General features: G+C 35.8%; 1 protein-coding gene across 1 annotated transcript in view; it reads left to right on the forward strand.

Annotated features, from left to right (window-relative positions):
• Positions 1-16,790, forward strand: part of LOC129003734 (unconventional myosin-IXb-like) — a 64,216-nt gene extending 47,426 nt beyond the window's left edge. Inside the window, exons 5-19 of the mRNA XM_054432029.1 lie at positions 4,858-5,030; positions 5,283-5,442; positions 5,944-6,060; positions 7,052-7,287; positions 7,806-7,955; positions 8,704-8,844; positions 9,166-9,339; positions 9,848-10,037; positions 10,453-10,624; positions 11,488-11,699; positions 12,209-12,413; positions 12,817-12,986; positions 13,596-13,756; positions 15,435-15,534; positions 16,279-16,790. Coding sequence (XP_054288004.1) covers positions 4,858-5,030; positions 5,283-5,442; positions 5,944-6,060; positions 7,052-7,287; positions 7,806-7,955; positions 8,704-8,844; positions 9,166-9,339; positions 9,848-10,037; positions 10,453-10,624; positions 11,488-11,699; positions 12,209-12,413; positions 12,817-12,986; positions 13,596-13,756; positions 15,435-15,534; positions 16,279-16,436 — 2,519 coding nt within the window. The 3' untranslated portion in view covers positions 16,437-16,790. The remainder of the gene's footprint in view (positions 1-4,857; positions 5,031-5,282; positions 5,443-5,943; positions 6,061-7,051; positions 7,288-7,805; positions 7,956-8,703; positions 8,845-9,165; positions 9,340-9,847; positions 10,038-10,452; positions 10,625-11,487; positions 11,700-12,208; positions 12,414-12,816; positions 12,987-13,595; positions 13,757-15,434; positions 15,535-16,278) is intronic.
• Positions 16,791-16,994: the final 204 nt, after the last annotated feature.

Genomic DNA, 16,994 nt, shown 5'->3' on the forward strand with positions numbered 1-16,994 from the left:
GACTTTAAAGTTCGGAACGCATCCTACTTTTTCTTCAAAAATGGGAGCAAAATTACTTAAAATTTCGTTTATTGAATTTACACTGTGAATCGGAACGTGGTTTGAAGGTCTCTGAGACATTTCCTCATACACCTGTCGAAGCTCGATTTCTAACCCTCTAATCCACTGTCTACCTAACAAAGCGTCATGTCCTGCAGGTACGATGTGTAGTTCACCATCTATCTGTTTACCATTGTAAGATACAGTAACAGATACCTTCCCAACAGGTTGAATGATGTTACCTGTGTATGAACGAAAGCAAACATTAGAATTCTGTAGGGGAAGGCCAAGCTTGAGTTTCTTGAAATCACTTTCTGAAAGTAGGGAAAATTTTGCACCGGAATCGACTTCAAAACGTTGACTTTTGCCGTTTAATTCTACATCAATGAGGTATTTGTCGAGATCAGGAGTCATTTCAAAAAGGTCTACTACAGTACAATTCATGCTATGAATGCCGTATGTTGGGTCATGAAAAGGTTGATTGAACTGTTCACTATTAGTATCTGAATTTAAATACAGTTCAACTGAATCTACTTTTGAATTTTTGAGTAGTGATTGAATGCAAACTTTTGATACATGACCTTTCCTTTTGCAGTTATTACACGAGAGCGTCTTATAATCTACTCTACAGTTACTTGCCTTGTGACTATTTCTACCACAACGCAAACATACGTTTTCAATTCCCAAGGCCTTGAAGTCGATGTACCTTTTTCGGGAGACAGATCTAGACGATCTAGACTTGTAGTTTTCAGGTGAAGATCTGTTGTTTGTGTTTAATCTTCTGTTTCCTGGATCTTTCGAACGGTTTCTAGAAGTTCTGTAACTGCTGGAAATCACATTAGTAGATTCGGTAGAAGTAAAATTGTTAAAACTTGATGTCTGATTAGGTTTAGAAAGTTCTTTGCTGTCAAGTTTTGATGCCTCTAAAGCAATAGCCTTGTTGAGTATTTCGTCAAAACTAGAGAGATTTGATTGTAAAATCTGTTCTTTAAGCCAATCATCTCGAAGACCACGGATGAACTGGGCTCGTAAAAATACATCAGAGATTGAATTTGTTTTCTCGCATTCACATTTAATTGTAAACTCACAATCGACCAAGTCTCGCTGAAGTGAGGCTACGAAATCTGATATTGATTGACCATTCTTTTGATAAATGTTCAAAAAGTAATGTTGAGAAACGACTACATTTTTCTTAGGAACAAGCAATTGAGTTAGAACTTTGACAAGATCATCGTAAGGTAAGTTTTTTATTGGTTTTTCTGGGCCTAGAAAAGCTGATAGGGCATTGTAATGTACTGACCCAATAGATACACATAAGAGTTGAGCAATACTTTCCTTTTGAGTCAGGCCTTTCAGAGTATAGTAATTTTCAAAACGTTCTAGATAATTACAAAACTTTTCACGTCTAGGTTCGAAATTTTCAAATGGAGCAATATTTGTAAGACTTACTGATACCTCCGACTTCTCATGCCTTGTGAAATGTGAGAATAATTGTTGAAACTGTTCTTGTTGTTGCTGTTGAAAAACTTGTAGGAATTCCTTGAATTGGTTAGCATCCATTGTGGTTCAGTCAAATGTGATGAAAGTAGTGTAGGTTGAATGATTGAAACAGATTGAATAATAATTACAGATTATTTGAACATGTAAAATGTCATCATTTCGGTTTTTACTCGTCGCCAAAAAGTGTTGTGACCGTACTATTAAAATACACGCACATTGTAACTTATATAACTTTATTTTTACAACATAGATGTTTTTGTAATGTAATGTTTTTAAAAGCAACAATAACAAGTGTTTTCTATTTAATATTTATCAACAGCTGACTATATAGAATAAAGATTATGACAAGGTTAAACGGGGAAACGATTTCAAAAATGCTTGCATATGGTCTTAACTTAACAAACCATATACAGTATTCTAGCTTTGACTTTATATAAAGTCAATGATTCTAGCAAATTATTACATACTGACAAAAAGAAATGAGAACACTTGGATTTGGACCTTTGACCATGGTAAAACTAACATATAATTTATGGAATGTGAAAAGTTGTATTTCATTATATACTATTCTGTAATATTAATAATTGTTCGGTAAATCCTCATTTTAATGGCTCGGCTGAAAATGGAATCTGCATTTTGTGAAACAGTAATTTGGTAACAATTCAGTCATTTCAAATGTTGATAACAGTAGCCTATCCTATATAAATACTGTTATTTGATTGCCAAGCCACGGACTATACATACGTCCAGTTACAACCGTAATAAGTAAACCTGGGCTTATAGACGTACACTTTTAACCACGGTATGGATAATTGTCTAGGCCTGTCCAGAAGTAGGCTACTAATTTCTAATTATATTATCTACATTGTATATTTAAGGCATGTCTTCCCTACTTATTATATTATTCTGTTTTCACTTAAATCGGCTGAATGCGATGTTTACTTATTACTTATGTTTATGCCTACATTTCAGCCATCTTATTTTATTGTTCAATAAGTAAATCTTTTTGCAGTTTTTACGTTTTTACACATTGAAATACATGACTGATAATTCAGTTTATTTTAGTCTTTTAAAGGCGTTTTACATTTGAGTCTTACATTAAAATAGCCCTACATTTTTCGTAGGCCTATATTTTATCTTTGACTATCAAAACAACTAGACATTCCATCCCCATGTTGAATTTGTAGCCAGCATTGTCATCAAAATCTACTGTATTCAATGGTCAATAGTATTATTAAGGCCAGTATTAAAATGCCGTCGCTAAATCGTCCTAATAATGGCAGAAGACCTACATTCCAGTTACATTACAATCATATCCTCCATCAAGAATACTTGGTATGTGAAAAGTTGTATATCATTATATACTATTCTGTAATATTAATAATTGTTCGGTAAATCCTCATATTAATGGCTCACGATAATCATAAATAATCATAAATAATCAATAATAAATAATAATGAATAAATAATTCATATAATCATAAACTATTTCCAGCAAAGAAAGCTGAGTTCAACCGATGTTTATGCTGCACAGTTGAATTTAAATGTCACATTTCCTCTCCTGTTGTTATACAATACTCGTTTTTTAATAGGTACCTACTGTTTTTTTATACTTAAATTAACCAATTGTAAGGGTGAAAAATGAAGTCCAATGTTTTTGTTGTAGGCTAAAGTTGAATTTGAATGTTAAATTTCCTTTCTCTTTTTTATACTTTAATGCCCTTTTTGGATGTTAATATCAGATTCGAACTACTGTAATATTTTCCTGGTCAAAACTACCATAATGCACTTCTCGAAGAGGTAAATTTGAATTATTATAATTTTAATCTTTAAAACCAGCATTTAGTAAATAAATCTATTGACCTTTTTACATTTAGTTACTTATACAAATATCAAATCACGTTTGTTCCGCTCAACTGGCTTTCACCTCTCTGAAAGCAACCCTAGTATATATTTCTCCATAGTATATGGAAAAAGTAATATTTTTGTCAAAATTTTTGAGTCTGGTGAATGTATCTGTTTTGGGTCCCCCTGAACTCCAATAAGTGGTTTTTGAAGTGATTCCTGTATTTTTTCTGTGTGTATGTGTCTGTCTGTCTGTATGTGTGGGATGTGTTGATGAAATTTGGTATGTTGTGACTAATCTATGTATCTCCCGGTGTTTTTTCATTTTTTTTTTAATTTATATTTTTGATGTTGATTTCCCCACAAAACCCCATAAAATAGCAATGAAATAGATTTTTCTCAAAAATACCCCAGACGATTTTTATTAAAATTTTGTATGTTATAGTCCTTTTAAGTAGAACTCCCATTGCTGTAAAAATTAAGGTTCAAAATGTATTGTAGCTTATGTGTTTTTCCCATTTAAAAACCCCAAAATAACAAGAAAATCAGATGTTTAAAAAACATTCTTTATTTATTTTGACGAAAGTTTAGTTGTATTTTGATGGTGATTATAAGTCTAAACAGAATGGTACAGCCCCCATTGCTGTAAAAATTATGGTTCAAGATTTATTGCAACCTTTATGATTTTACCCATAAAATACCATAGTTTCCCACTAAGCTAATGGGAGAAAGAATGTGTCAGATTGCTTATAGGCAATGTTTGTTTTAATTACGAGGAGTGGTGTGGGATATATATTTTGACGGCTCCAGGAATCTGGTCAATTATTCATTCGAAAATTATAACTATTCAACCTCTGGAGTATTTTAAGAGCATCGTTCAGAAATTCTAGGGCCACCAAAGAATATGAAGATAATGAGTGATAATACGTAGCACACTGTACGGTACTTGCAATGCAACAAATTTTCATAAAATAAAACCAAAATAAAATTTCCTTAAAGTTAAATCCAAAGCACCAAGACAAGTGCTCCAAGGTTAGAATTGGACCTAGCTGTCCTTGGTCACTGGGATTTTAATGTAATTTTGCAAGCTGAAAACTGTTGATTTTGAGTAACTATTAGATCATCTCACTCAATTACATTTCATCATCATCTCACTCAATTCAGAATTCATTCAACTTAAGACACAAAATGTGTTCCTCTCTTAGTGAAGTGAAAGGATGGTTAAGCAGGTAACTAGTTTGATCCTGAGAAAAGTCAGAAGCTTTTGAAACTGTAATTATAGCTTGTCAAGATTTATCAAATTGGATTTGATAATGATCTTGGTTAGATAAACAGCATTCTGACTGTCCTTATCATATTAAGAGTAATCAGCTTAAGTTAGGCAAGCTTATGATAAGCAAGTTAAGATGTATTGCTGCTTTAAGTAATAAAAAGTGTGTTTATCATTTATTCTTTATACTGTTTGTTCATTAGGGACGAGTGGTTCAGGGAAGACTTATGCCTCTATGCTCCTCCTACGTCAGCTGTTCGACGTAGCGGGTGGAGGCCCGGAGACGGACGCCTTCAAACACCTCGCTGCGGCGTTCACAGTCCTGCGATCCCTTGGTTCCGCCAAAACAACCTCAAACTCTGAATCTAGTCGAATTGTAAGTGTGTCATCAATGTCAAATTGATTGGTTGTGTATATAATTAATGAAGACTGAAAGCTTTGATCTGTTAGATATGAACACCATCATCTGTTGCTGTCAAATACAGTTTCTGTCTTGTACATCAACCATTCATGTCAAAAGGACTACTTAATATAAACTAAAGCATAAATTGTACCAATTCTCATCCAACAATCCTTGATTAAAATTGCAAGTGAGTTTTCCACTCTTATGTTTATGTGATGTGTTCAGGGTCATTTCATAGAGGTGCAGGTAACTGACGGAGCATTGTATCGCACCAAGATCCACTGCTACTTCTTGGATCAAACCAGAGTCATAAGACCACTTCCTAATGAAAAGAACTACCACATATTTTACCAGATGCTAGCTGGACTAACGCCAGAAGAGCGAGGTAATTAGTGGTTTATTTTATAAAATTGTCCTTTTGCCAACCCATTTAGACTTATGCTGACCTTAAGGTTTAGTTATTACTAAAATTTGTTCATACAGTCTTAGTACTCTTCATTCAAGACTTAAAATTAAATTGCAATTTTTTTGTTTGTGTGTGTATCTCATCCATTGGCATTTTTAAACGTTTTTAAAGGGAGGTCTAAACCCTGCTGTTGTTACTATCTAATGACCTTTTGTTGGATGGCATCATCAACTATTGATAGCCAGTGCTGAAAAATGGCATCTGAGTCGTTCTTGCTTCGAATGTTGCTTTGCTTATTTGGCAGTCATATATTACAAAAATTCTGTGATCAAATTATGTTATGCCTTAGATTTGCAGCTATCTGTACTATTAGCAAAATCAAACCGTGTCCAAGGATGATAAAGAAAGCTTGGTGTTTTTATTTTCTTTGGTCGATTTATACCATTTTATATTTATATTTCTACTGACTGGTTGTTTCAGCAAAACTGAACTTGGAAGGCTACTCTCCAAGCAATTTGTGTTATCTACAACACGGAGACACAAGGCAAGACGAAGCTGATGATGCCGCTAGGTTTCAGGCGTGGAAAGCTTGTTTAGGTATGAAACACTTTTGTTAACTTTCTGATCTTAACCTTATAGACTGACAACCAGTTTTAAATTTAGTTCCTTTACTAATCAAACAATCCATTCACCAAACTAACGTACCAACCAAACCCACAACATCCCAACAAACAACAACCAACAACCAAACAACTTTACCCTTCTTACCAACAGCTGGGACAGACTGCTTACTCATGATACACAATGTTTCTAACTCACACAGTTTCTGTCAAAGTTGTCAAGCATGTCTGACAACTCATCAAAAACCCTGGTGGCCTCACCAGTCAATGAAACTTCACAAATGGAGAAGGACTAATACCATAGCCTCCCCTAATACATAAGGCCGCGGCGAGACAAAAGTGGCAACATCGCTGTCCCGGCAAACCGAAACCGCTGTTGCACTAATTTATAATGGACAATGTTTATGTTTACATTTTTGTTATTTCTGTTATTACCACGGCAATAGGCATGCTGTTGCCACATTGCCACACACCAACACCGCTTGCATTAGAGGAGGCTATGCTTACATCATAATCATTGTTTTGTTTATTAGGGATCCTACCATATTTTTTTTTAAACCCCTGCAATACCATTTAGGGCTTGGAGTGTGTTATCTATGGTTTGACAGTGCTAGTGCCAAAACATTGCTAGCACAGTACCATCACAGTCCTGTAACCATTTTATCATTTCCATTTTCCACCATATCTGTCATTTTCAACTCATTCATTAGACCGTCAAGTACCTATTTAATTTCATGTGCATTAAGAATGTATTCGTTAAATATTTTTTTCACATTTCCCTATTTTTAGGGAACGCTATAACCCTTAACCCATAGGTTGTTTACAAACTCAGTACTTTCTGATTTATTATATTACATTAATTCAGAAATTAATTCAATATCAACCAGCTTCAAAATTGTTTGTTCAAATGTTGTGCTTAAAACTTGAACAGGTACTTTTAATCTAACAATTGAGTAATTGGTTTATAGGAGTGCTGGGCATTCCGTTCCTGGACGTGGTCAGAGTGCTGGCCGCAGTGTTGCTGCTTGGCAACGTACAGTTTGTAGACAGCGGAGGGCTAGAGGTGACTGTCAAGGGAGACACGGAGTTGACGGCTGTATCGGGATTGCTAGGAGTGACGTCGGCTGCGCTCTTCCGAGGCATCACATCACGCACTCACAACGCTAGAGGACAACTTGTCAAGTCTGTCTGTGATGCCAACATGGTGTGTAAAGACTGGATTTAATGTACAAGATATATTTATTTACTTCCAATCTTAATGAGAACTTTTTGCTGGAAATGGATTACTGCAACGCATCTGGAAAGCCGGCTACTCCCATATACTAATTCAATGACAAAGCCAATTCTTGTCAAATCATAATACTATACTATAGTAGAATTGATTAGGTACAGAATAGAACGGAAACCAGTTCATGTGGGGTGGGGCAACGGTTAAGCAGCATCTAACCACCTTTAACAAAAGGTACATTGTTATCAGATTCTGATTTTTGCTCAGCTAACCTGAGCGTTTCGGGTCCAAGACAAGCGTCTCGTCTGTTGCCAGTCATACTCGTATTGTGTAATATATTCCACTGTAAGATTCAACAGTATATTTATTTCCAGTTAGAAATCTGAATTAAGATCACATAGGTCCTTCTCAAAACATGCAGTCTCAAAAAGAATCATACCAAATGATTCAATGTATCACATGTCTAGTTCATAATATTCTGATTCTGTCTACAGTCCAACATGACTCGTGACTCACTAGCCAAAGCACTCTACTGCCGCACGGTCGCTACCATAGTCAGGAGGGCCAACAGTCTGAAGAGGCTAGGGTCTACTCTCGGCACTCTGAGCTCGGACTCCAACGAGTCTGTGCATAACCAAGCAGAGGTGAGTGTAACTGTAAATAGGTTGATATGACCAGTTGATTTTATGTTAAGTGAGTTAATGCTTACTCTTCATCCCAAGATCACAATCGTAGTGACACAGTTCCTCCCGATATTTACAGTCCTAAAGCTACAAGTATAAGAATAAGAATCTTTATAAGAATAAGAATCTTTATTGTCCTTTAAACATATTTACTTTTATATACCTGACAAATTTATCAGTGGTGTAGTTGTAAAATGTCCAGTGTGAGAATACTCACCATTATCTAAGAACTGACTAACAAATAGGATTTAATTCATAGTACTGTTGAAAAAAGGAGTGGGAACGCCGTTCCCTACGCCACTGAAACATATAGAATTGTCAGTGAATTTATTAAAATGTAAAAGTCAGAATCAAGAAAATGTTACTGGATGTAGGGTATTTTATTCCATGCTTCCTGGCAGACACTATTAAGTATTGGTTGATCATTTTGTATTATATGTTTATTATATTTGTCATTTTATTTTCTGTATTTAAATTATTTAACTATTTTAGTAGATTGAGAGATGAAAAAATTATAAGACACTGAACGTTTAAAGTTTAAAGTTCAACAGGGTAGTACCAACTACCTGAGCATTATCTTGGCATAAGTTCCCTCATAGTTTTAAATGGATACATTATTTAGGATTGACATTTTACTGATACATACATATATTATCTATATTATATTAACATAGTTAATAGTGAAATATAATGTATATAATGATGTTAGGTCGCTAGTCAGCATGCATCCACAGTTGGAACAGCTGGTTCCAAGTCCAGTAAATCCATGGCGGCTCTTAACAACGCAGTTAGGCATGCCACCGACGGCTTTATCGGAATACTTGACATGTTCGGCTTCGAGGACCCTAAAGTGAGTAAAATGATGAATAGATCAATGACACCATTCTGGGTGTATTTAGTTTGAATCAGTACAGTAGTTTTCAGAATAAGTAGTAGGTTTCAGAAAACTAAGAGGCTTGGCTTACTACGGCTTTTTCCCTTTTACTAAAGAAGAGTCATGTACTAGATCAGATATCAGGGTCGTTGTTTATTAAAATTCCTTCTGGTGAAATCAAAGTTCAAGGTATTTTTATGAGTTTCTCTAGATGAGTCTTGAGGTGTTAAAGTTATATATCCAAGCCATGCTGGATACTCAATCAATGTCATCACTAATGCTTTCCTCCTACTTCAGCCCAGCCAGCTAGAGCACTTGTGCATCAACTTGTGTGCGGAGACAATGCAGCACTTTTACAACACCCACATCTTCAAATCCAGTATAGAATCTTGCCGGGATGAGGGAATCCATTGTGACGTTGAGGTGGACTATGTAGACAACGTACCGTGCATAGATCTCATATCATCCTTGGTAAGTAGCAAAATGTGATCTAACTGCTGAAAACTTGACAGCTGTAGGTTTAGCATTATGGTAGTGACCATGAACATATGTATTTTACCTGGCGTTCATGGGGCACTCCCATATTCCAGTGCTTGATTTGCGGCGTAACGTGGTGGAACGGGGTTCCATTACCTCTCTTTTGGAAAGATAAAAATATTTGGATGTGGTATAAATGCATGCAGAGGAGGTTATGCAGTGAAACCATGTCGCAGTTCGTTGTATTATACAAGTTCGATGAGGAGGCGGAGGGGACTGCAGCGCCGTTATTATAATATTATATTATTCGAATAATATCGAATAAATATTTATCGTAAACAATAAATATCGTTGTCCCCGTGTGTTGTCTAACTTCGGCGGCGTCCCTTATGTACACATCATTTCACTGAAGTTTCCTAAAGTAGAGCCCTAATAAACTATATTGTAGAATTTTTGTTTTAAATTATACTTTTGAACTAAACTGATCCCTTGTTTCCTACAGCGCACTGGCCTGCTCAGCATGTTGGATGTAGAATGTTCCATTCGAGGATCGTCTGAGTCTTACATTGCGAAAGTGAAGGCACAACATAGACAAAACCCAAGGCTCATCGAATCCAAGCCCATCGAACCTAGAACTTTTGGCATTCAACACTTTGCTGGCAAAGTCATCTACGATGCGACAGACTTTCTAGGTACACAATATAAGATTCTATGTGAAACCTAAGAGTTTCAGTAGCATGGAAAAATCTCAATTTATGAAAATAACTTTCAAACTCAATTTTAGTCAAATTGTCAAAATTTTTGTCAAAAGTCAAATGCCTTAAGCTCCATGTCTCCAACGGGACCTGGGACTCACAAACTACCTCCTACAAATACATAGATCAATTTAAAGCAAGCCATCTGGTCGTCAGTATGTAAGAACAAAAAAATAATTGTTTTATAACACTTCCGCAACCAACTCTTGCAACGTTGTCAAACATTTATTGTTGACAGTTTAATCCCTTCTCTTACTACAATACTGATATAAACCAATCTCACAATGTAGGAAGTAATGGCTTATGTCCATAAGATTTAGCAATTTTAAAAAACAACCTGTTTCTGCTTTAGACACCAACAAAGACGTGGTGCCAGATGACTTGGTCGCAGTTTTTCACAAGCAGACGTGCAACTTTGGGTTTGCCACTCATCTGTTTGGCAGTGAGCTGAAAGCTTTATATTCAGTTGAGACTGTACCACGAGGAGTAAGCTTTAGAATCTCTCCAACGTCACATTCTGATATGTAAGTGAAAGTAGAAAGCATAAAAATACAAATGAAAAAATTAAAAATTGAACATGAAAATGCACAGGAGTTTCTAATTAAACTTAAAAACACATTGAAAACCCACCAATATACTTAACACATTCACTACTGCAATAGTACTAAATTTTTTATTCAAATATTCATTTGTCAAATGTTATTAAAAAGCTTATATCTTCGTAACGGTCAATTTGAAGGCCCTGAATTCTCTACAGTGGTCTACAGGGATGTCTGTCACAACTACCACTTAGTCTGTGGATATGATGGTTAGTAACATCATATGATAGTTGGCAAAACTGTTTTTTACTTTACTGCATCACTGCATAGAAAACTGTACCCCTACACCCGTGGTCTGCATGTCCTGTTTACCAAGTGACTATGTGTAGTATTGAAATGTATATCTCGGTCCATGGCAATGATCGCATCGTCGCATATATATGGCGACCAGTAGAGCAAAGGTTTTAACAGCAGAGATTTAAAACCTTAAATCAGTTAGCTGCGATCAATATTGTATGTATATCTGTTGAAGCAGCCATGAAAAAGTACATAAAATAATTTTTCATCATGCTTTGAAGCTCAGGTCCAACAACAGTAATGATTAAATGTAATAATTAATTAGTTGTGCAATATGATTTTTTCAACTCATATATGTAAAGTTGAGATAAAAGTTGGTTTAGGTCTACAAAGCACAACGTTTTTGTAGGTCTAACATTTATTTCAACTTCTTCTTAGTACATGACGTCTAATAGTTTTAGTTTATTGAAGATCAGTTCAGAATGAAAAGATTAGTTTTTCATTTGAGGGCTGCCTTCACAAAAGTTAATATACATTTGTTTCACTAACAGGTTGAATGGAGATGAGCCAGTTTCGACCTTAACGCAAGACTTTCATACTCGCCTGGACAACCTGCTGCGAACATTAGTGCATGCAAGACCACACTTTGTTCGCTGTTTACGAGCGAATGCTAATGAGGTGCCATGTCGCTTCGACAAGCCGACAGTAATGCGGCAGATTCGGTCACTACAGGTGCTAGAAACGGTCAACCTGATGGCTGGAGGTTAGTGCAACAAACCAAACTATTACTGTACTTGTACATAGTAACTCTAACTGGAGAGTCAATGAATAATTTGTTCTATAATTAAAATTATTTGATTATTGATAATTTATTTTGGTGCATAAGAACAAGTAATCAGAGAACACTTTTATTTAGTCGTTGTTTCAATGCAATTGTTACACATTCAAAGACCAGTGGTAAGAGAATAATGATGAAGAGATTGAATGAATGAGAAAGGGCCACCAACAATGCTAAAGCCTGGAGGAGTAAACACTATAGCAGCAGCTTTTAGTCAAAGCAAGTGCAGGTACTAGTGAAAGTGCCCTGCTCTGTCCGATTCTTGTTTGTATCAGTTACGTCAAAACATTTTCTGCGTCCTTTTTTCTTTACATCATTAACAAACATGTCTTGGGCTAGGATATATGAATTCCAAAATGTTTAAGTCAGCCATTTAAATCATCATCAACGTTTTGATACTTGAGTATGATTGTAATCCAGCTTGGATATTTCAGGTTATCCACATCGAATGAGATTCAAGGCGTTCAACGCTAGATATCGGCTATTGGCACCATGGGGGAAGCTGCGACGATGTGAGGAGCGGACAACAGAAGACTGCAGACTCATCTTGCAATGTCTAGAAGAGAAACACGAGCTGAAGCAACCCATCAGTCAAGTCAGCACTAGTTGGGCCTTTGGAAAGAGGCATATCTTCCTCAGGTAATTGTGTGATGAGATTACCCGTTCATTTGACATTCGTAAAATAGAGTGACCTTTTAAAACTTGCTTACCGACCAAGACCAGCTACCTATTTCTTTAGTCAGATACGACTAAAGAAAAGCTCAGTGATCCAAGGACAACTGGGTTCAGTTTTGAGATTGGAATTATCCGTCAAAAAGCTACTAGCATTTTTTTAACAGTAACCCTTAACATTTATTTAGTAAACGATCAAATTAAGATGATGACAGGGCGTTATTTATCTCTTGCAGCATTGGGATGTACCGTGTAACTTTATGTTTTATGTTACCTAACTAAATTTAGAACTATTAGAACCAAAAATAGTAATTCGCAATAGGAAGATAAGAAGAATCTAAACAGCCCTAAATGTTTCATGTTGTTGCAGTGAGGGTGTTCGTCAGCAGCTAGAGTGTCTGAGGTGGGAGACGAGACATCGAGCTGCTGTCCTGATACAAGCTACATGGCGTGGCTGGCGACTACGACGGCGCTGGCCTACACTCAAACGCAACCTCGAGCTGCATCAAGCATCTAATCCAACCCCTACTACCGCTGTGGGTCAGTTTCCATGGATAGCTTGTTTTATATGTCTAATTACTTCATTAGTAAGTAACAGTTGATGAAACAGGGTACCAGTAAGAAGAATTTATAAAGTTGGTTTGTGAGAACTAGGTTGTATAAGCTGTTTTTTATATTATTGTACAATTATGTAGATGTTCTTGTGTTGGTGTTGGGTCTATGATTTGATTTTTACTTTCTCCCCCTATACCATAGTACAGTAGAGTCTCGATAGTCCGAAACGGTTGGTACCGGACCCATTGGTGATTTGGCGAGATTGGAACCCAAACCCAGGACGAAAATGAAAAATGTTAACTAAAAAAATGGCGAAATGTTTACTACACTTGTTGTTGAATTAGCAGAGTTAAGATTTAATTTATTTAAAGAGGCTGTAGGATTTTAAAGTCAAGGATCGGGTACACCAAAAGGATTTTCTTTACTATATTGTCTCAGCGAAATTATGCTAGATATGATTTCAACTTTGCTTATTACTCATCCAATTGTGTTTTTGTGCATTAATTGTCCCAACATCAAGGCTCGGAAACAGGTTACCTAATTTCTAATACTGTAAAATATGTAATTGGATTGTGATATGACTATTGTGTGCAGGTGTACTGAGTAGGACGACAGGGGCACCTGCTGCTCCGCCCTCCGCCACACTCACCCGGCCCCGCCCCCAGCCCATTGCTGGCACACCCCCACCAGACCCGAATGAGAAGTACGACCAGAAAATGATACAGCAGACATGCACTCTGTTCGGACTAGATTTGGTGAGTATTTGTTAACAATGTATTAAAAATGTATTTGTACCTTAAGTTGGATTGGGAAAACCAAATGGCTAATCGTAGAGTTTTTGAACATTTATATAGTCTTTGCTATGAAAATTGAACTCCAGGTTCTTAGAGGAAGAAAGTTTGCACAATCTTAAGTATCTCTTAAACCGTCCTACAAGAGGATAGTAGGCAGGCAGGTTACGGGGCAAGTTACCTCTAGTATATTTCAAGTTTGTCAGCCAACTATGGATGGCTCTGTGTAAACACAGCTTAACCCTTTGAGTGCTATGCAACAATATATTGTTGTTCACTGAAATCTCCTAAAATATCTAAGGGATATAAAGAGGAAGTAGCTAAAAACTACTAATTTTTAAAAAGTAGCAAAACAACCACTTAGCTAAAAGATTCGCCCAATCCGATGATTCAAGGTGTCTGTCTAAACCAAGGATTATGAACACCTCACTGTGCCCCAGTAGTTGTAGTTTTTATTGCTACAAACACACAGGTCACACTGACACTATTTGCCACACAGGACGGGATTCAAGTTGAACCACTCAAGTTCAGTTGAACCACAATAACAGTGATCATAAAAGGTGTTATTGAGGTTTTACTTTCAAACAAGTTTTTCCCCTAAATAATCTTATATTAGAGGTCGTCCAGTGGTTGAAAACGCGACCAAAAATATGTATTGTACAGACTTCTCTATTTTCACCCTACGCTGTAAAAAAAACATGTGATTGGAATTTCTCCCATTTGTTTTGATTTTTTGTATAGGACCTATTGCGTTTTTATTTCGTCATCAGCATGGCAACCCATAAGGTCCATGTTAATAAAAAAAATCTAATTCATTTTTTAGCTTATTTTTGAGCCTGTTTTAATTGATGAAGGGATTCTGCACATCTACACGAAAATATCTTTCCAACAGTATGCATAGATTTTCCCTGCGATGCACACAAGCTAAGAAAAAAGGTTTAAAGAAAACATGCTTGCCTATTAATATATAGGTAACTACATCAAGGTTTAATTCAATATCACATTGTAAACCAGATTTCTTTCGATTTTATGAGACTTTGGTTAATTATATTTATAAGATAACTTGGAAATTTACAATGAAAAACAGCTCTATATAATTTTTACTGCATATACCAAAGACTTTTCTTTGTTAAACATTTTTTATTGGCTTATTATTCTCCTGGTCAAAATAGTGAAAACAAAACAGTTACAATTCAACAAGGTAATCGTTGTGAGAACAGTTTATTTCATAACACCTGTTAATTTCTGTTAATTATAATCAAATGTTTATTTGTTATTCTATGTTTGAAAAAAGGTAAATAAAGATAGTTGAGTTTGAGTAAAACATGATGGCAGCGGTTTAGAGCTATGCCTCAGAAAAAAATCCTAGAAGGAAACAATCTGACTATAAGATAATAAACTTGCCCCTTATTTAAGAGAGGAAAACGGTGAACAAAATTTGTCTGAGAATACACATCAAACAGAACCATACAACCGTCCAAAGAGAAATATACACAAACCAAGCTATCTACTGAATCAACAATTGAATTTTGTGTGTCAAAAATTAACATTTCATTTCATTTCTATTTTCTTGAAGGCAGTCAACATTTCCAGGTTTTATTGAGTTTACCATATTGTTAGACTGGTGTTTGTAATGTTGCAGGAGAGGCCTCCGCCAGTACCGCCCAGCAGACCGTACACAGTAGCGGGGAACACAAAACTGGGCTACCCTCAGACCCGCGTCATGAAAATGCCTTTCCCAGGTATTGCATCGCTAAGTGTCAGTTACTTTCAATAAAAATTAAAATATACAATAAAATAAAATTTCTTTGAAGGGAAGGTACACTATTAGCTGTGTTATTTAGTCTTGAATATTTGTATACTCATACTAGAGATTATGATTCGTTATTTAGATAATCCAACCAAATATCTGGCTATGTGACAATCTGTCCGGGTGACTATGAGTAGTCTGGTAATGGGTTGTTTTGGTAATAAAGGCGCCTTTTAATCTGACTATTTTAGTTTCCTCAACTTTTAATGTTGAAACGATAATTAAAAACTGCAATAACTGTCAGAAGTATTTGTACACTAACATATCTCATTAATATTGCACATTTTCAGTAGTTTTAAAACAGGTATTTTACCTTTTTCAAGTTTTAACACTGGACGCAGTACAAGCAATGATAATGCAGCAACTCAAAAAGGCTTAATAAAAAACGTTATGGGTTTCATGAAGGGATAGTAGCCTCCAATTTGGTCGATAAGAAAATTTTACATCCTCAGACCCTGTTGGTTTTGGACCTGAGGTTGTGATCTTTGAGTGCAATAGCTATAACAAACGATTGATTGTAAAATGTGTAAGACAAACCTTTAATTTGGAAATTTAGTTTGTTAAAAATTCATAACGTACATTTACAATTTTGTTAGATAGAACAACTGAACTTGCCCATTCTAATGAATCAGTCAATTAAGTATACTCTTTCCTCTACATGACCTGTCTGTTACAGAGGACGGGACGGGAGAAGTATCATTACTGAAGGGTGACACAGTGGTAGTGGTGGGGGCGTCACCTCGTCGAGGACATCTGGTGGTCGAGCACAGCAATCACAGTCTCCACGTTCCTTTCCAGTTTCTAGAACTCAAACCGAGTTCAATCAGCATCTAGCCGCAACCTACCTTCCAAACTCCCAAAGAAACACCGGTGGACTACATCCTTGGGATGTGATTTTCACCCGCACCTCTCGAAGGAAATCAAAACATTAGCTTTAACCTATGGACTCATGAAGTGAGCGTGGACAGCAGCTGTAACGATGTTTCCTATAATATGCCCATCAAGTCATCATAGTTTTATTCATAGAGTATTCCGTTAAAAGTACAAAGATTTTATTTAATAGCACTGCCATATAAGTGTGCTGTTTGTAGATAATGTAAATACTATTACGTGAATAGTGTCATTTTATTGATTGTAGTTGAGTAGTATGTGAAATGGATCAAATGATTTTTTATTGAATAAAGTTATTTAGTTTTAAAATGTAGTTTCTACAATTTGATTTAAGTTTGTTTAGTTTGACAAGGATATATTTCAGTTCTGTTAAAATATTACCTTTTATAAAGTGCTAGTTGAATTTGTTTCATATATTAAATTTTATTCAGAAAAAATACATTTTCAAACAATTTTTAGGAAGACTTTTATTTTAATTATAAGTATTTTTTGAATATTTGT

Source organism: Macrosteles quadrilineatus, unplaced genomic scaffold, assembly GCF_028750875.1.
Source record: "Macrosteles quadrilineatus isolate MER2022 unplaced genomic scaffold, UCM_ALF_1.0 Scaffold_9__3_contigs__length_116548681, whole genome shotgun sequence".
In the NCBI taxonomy this organism is placed as follows: Eukaryota; Metazoa; Arthropoda; class Insecta; order Hemiptera; family Cicadellidae; genus Macrosteles; species Macrosteles quadrilineatus.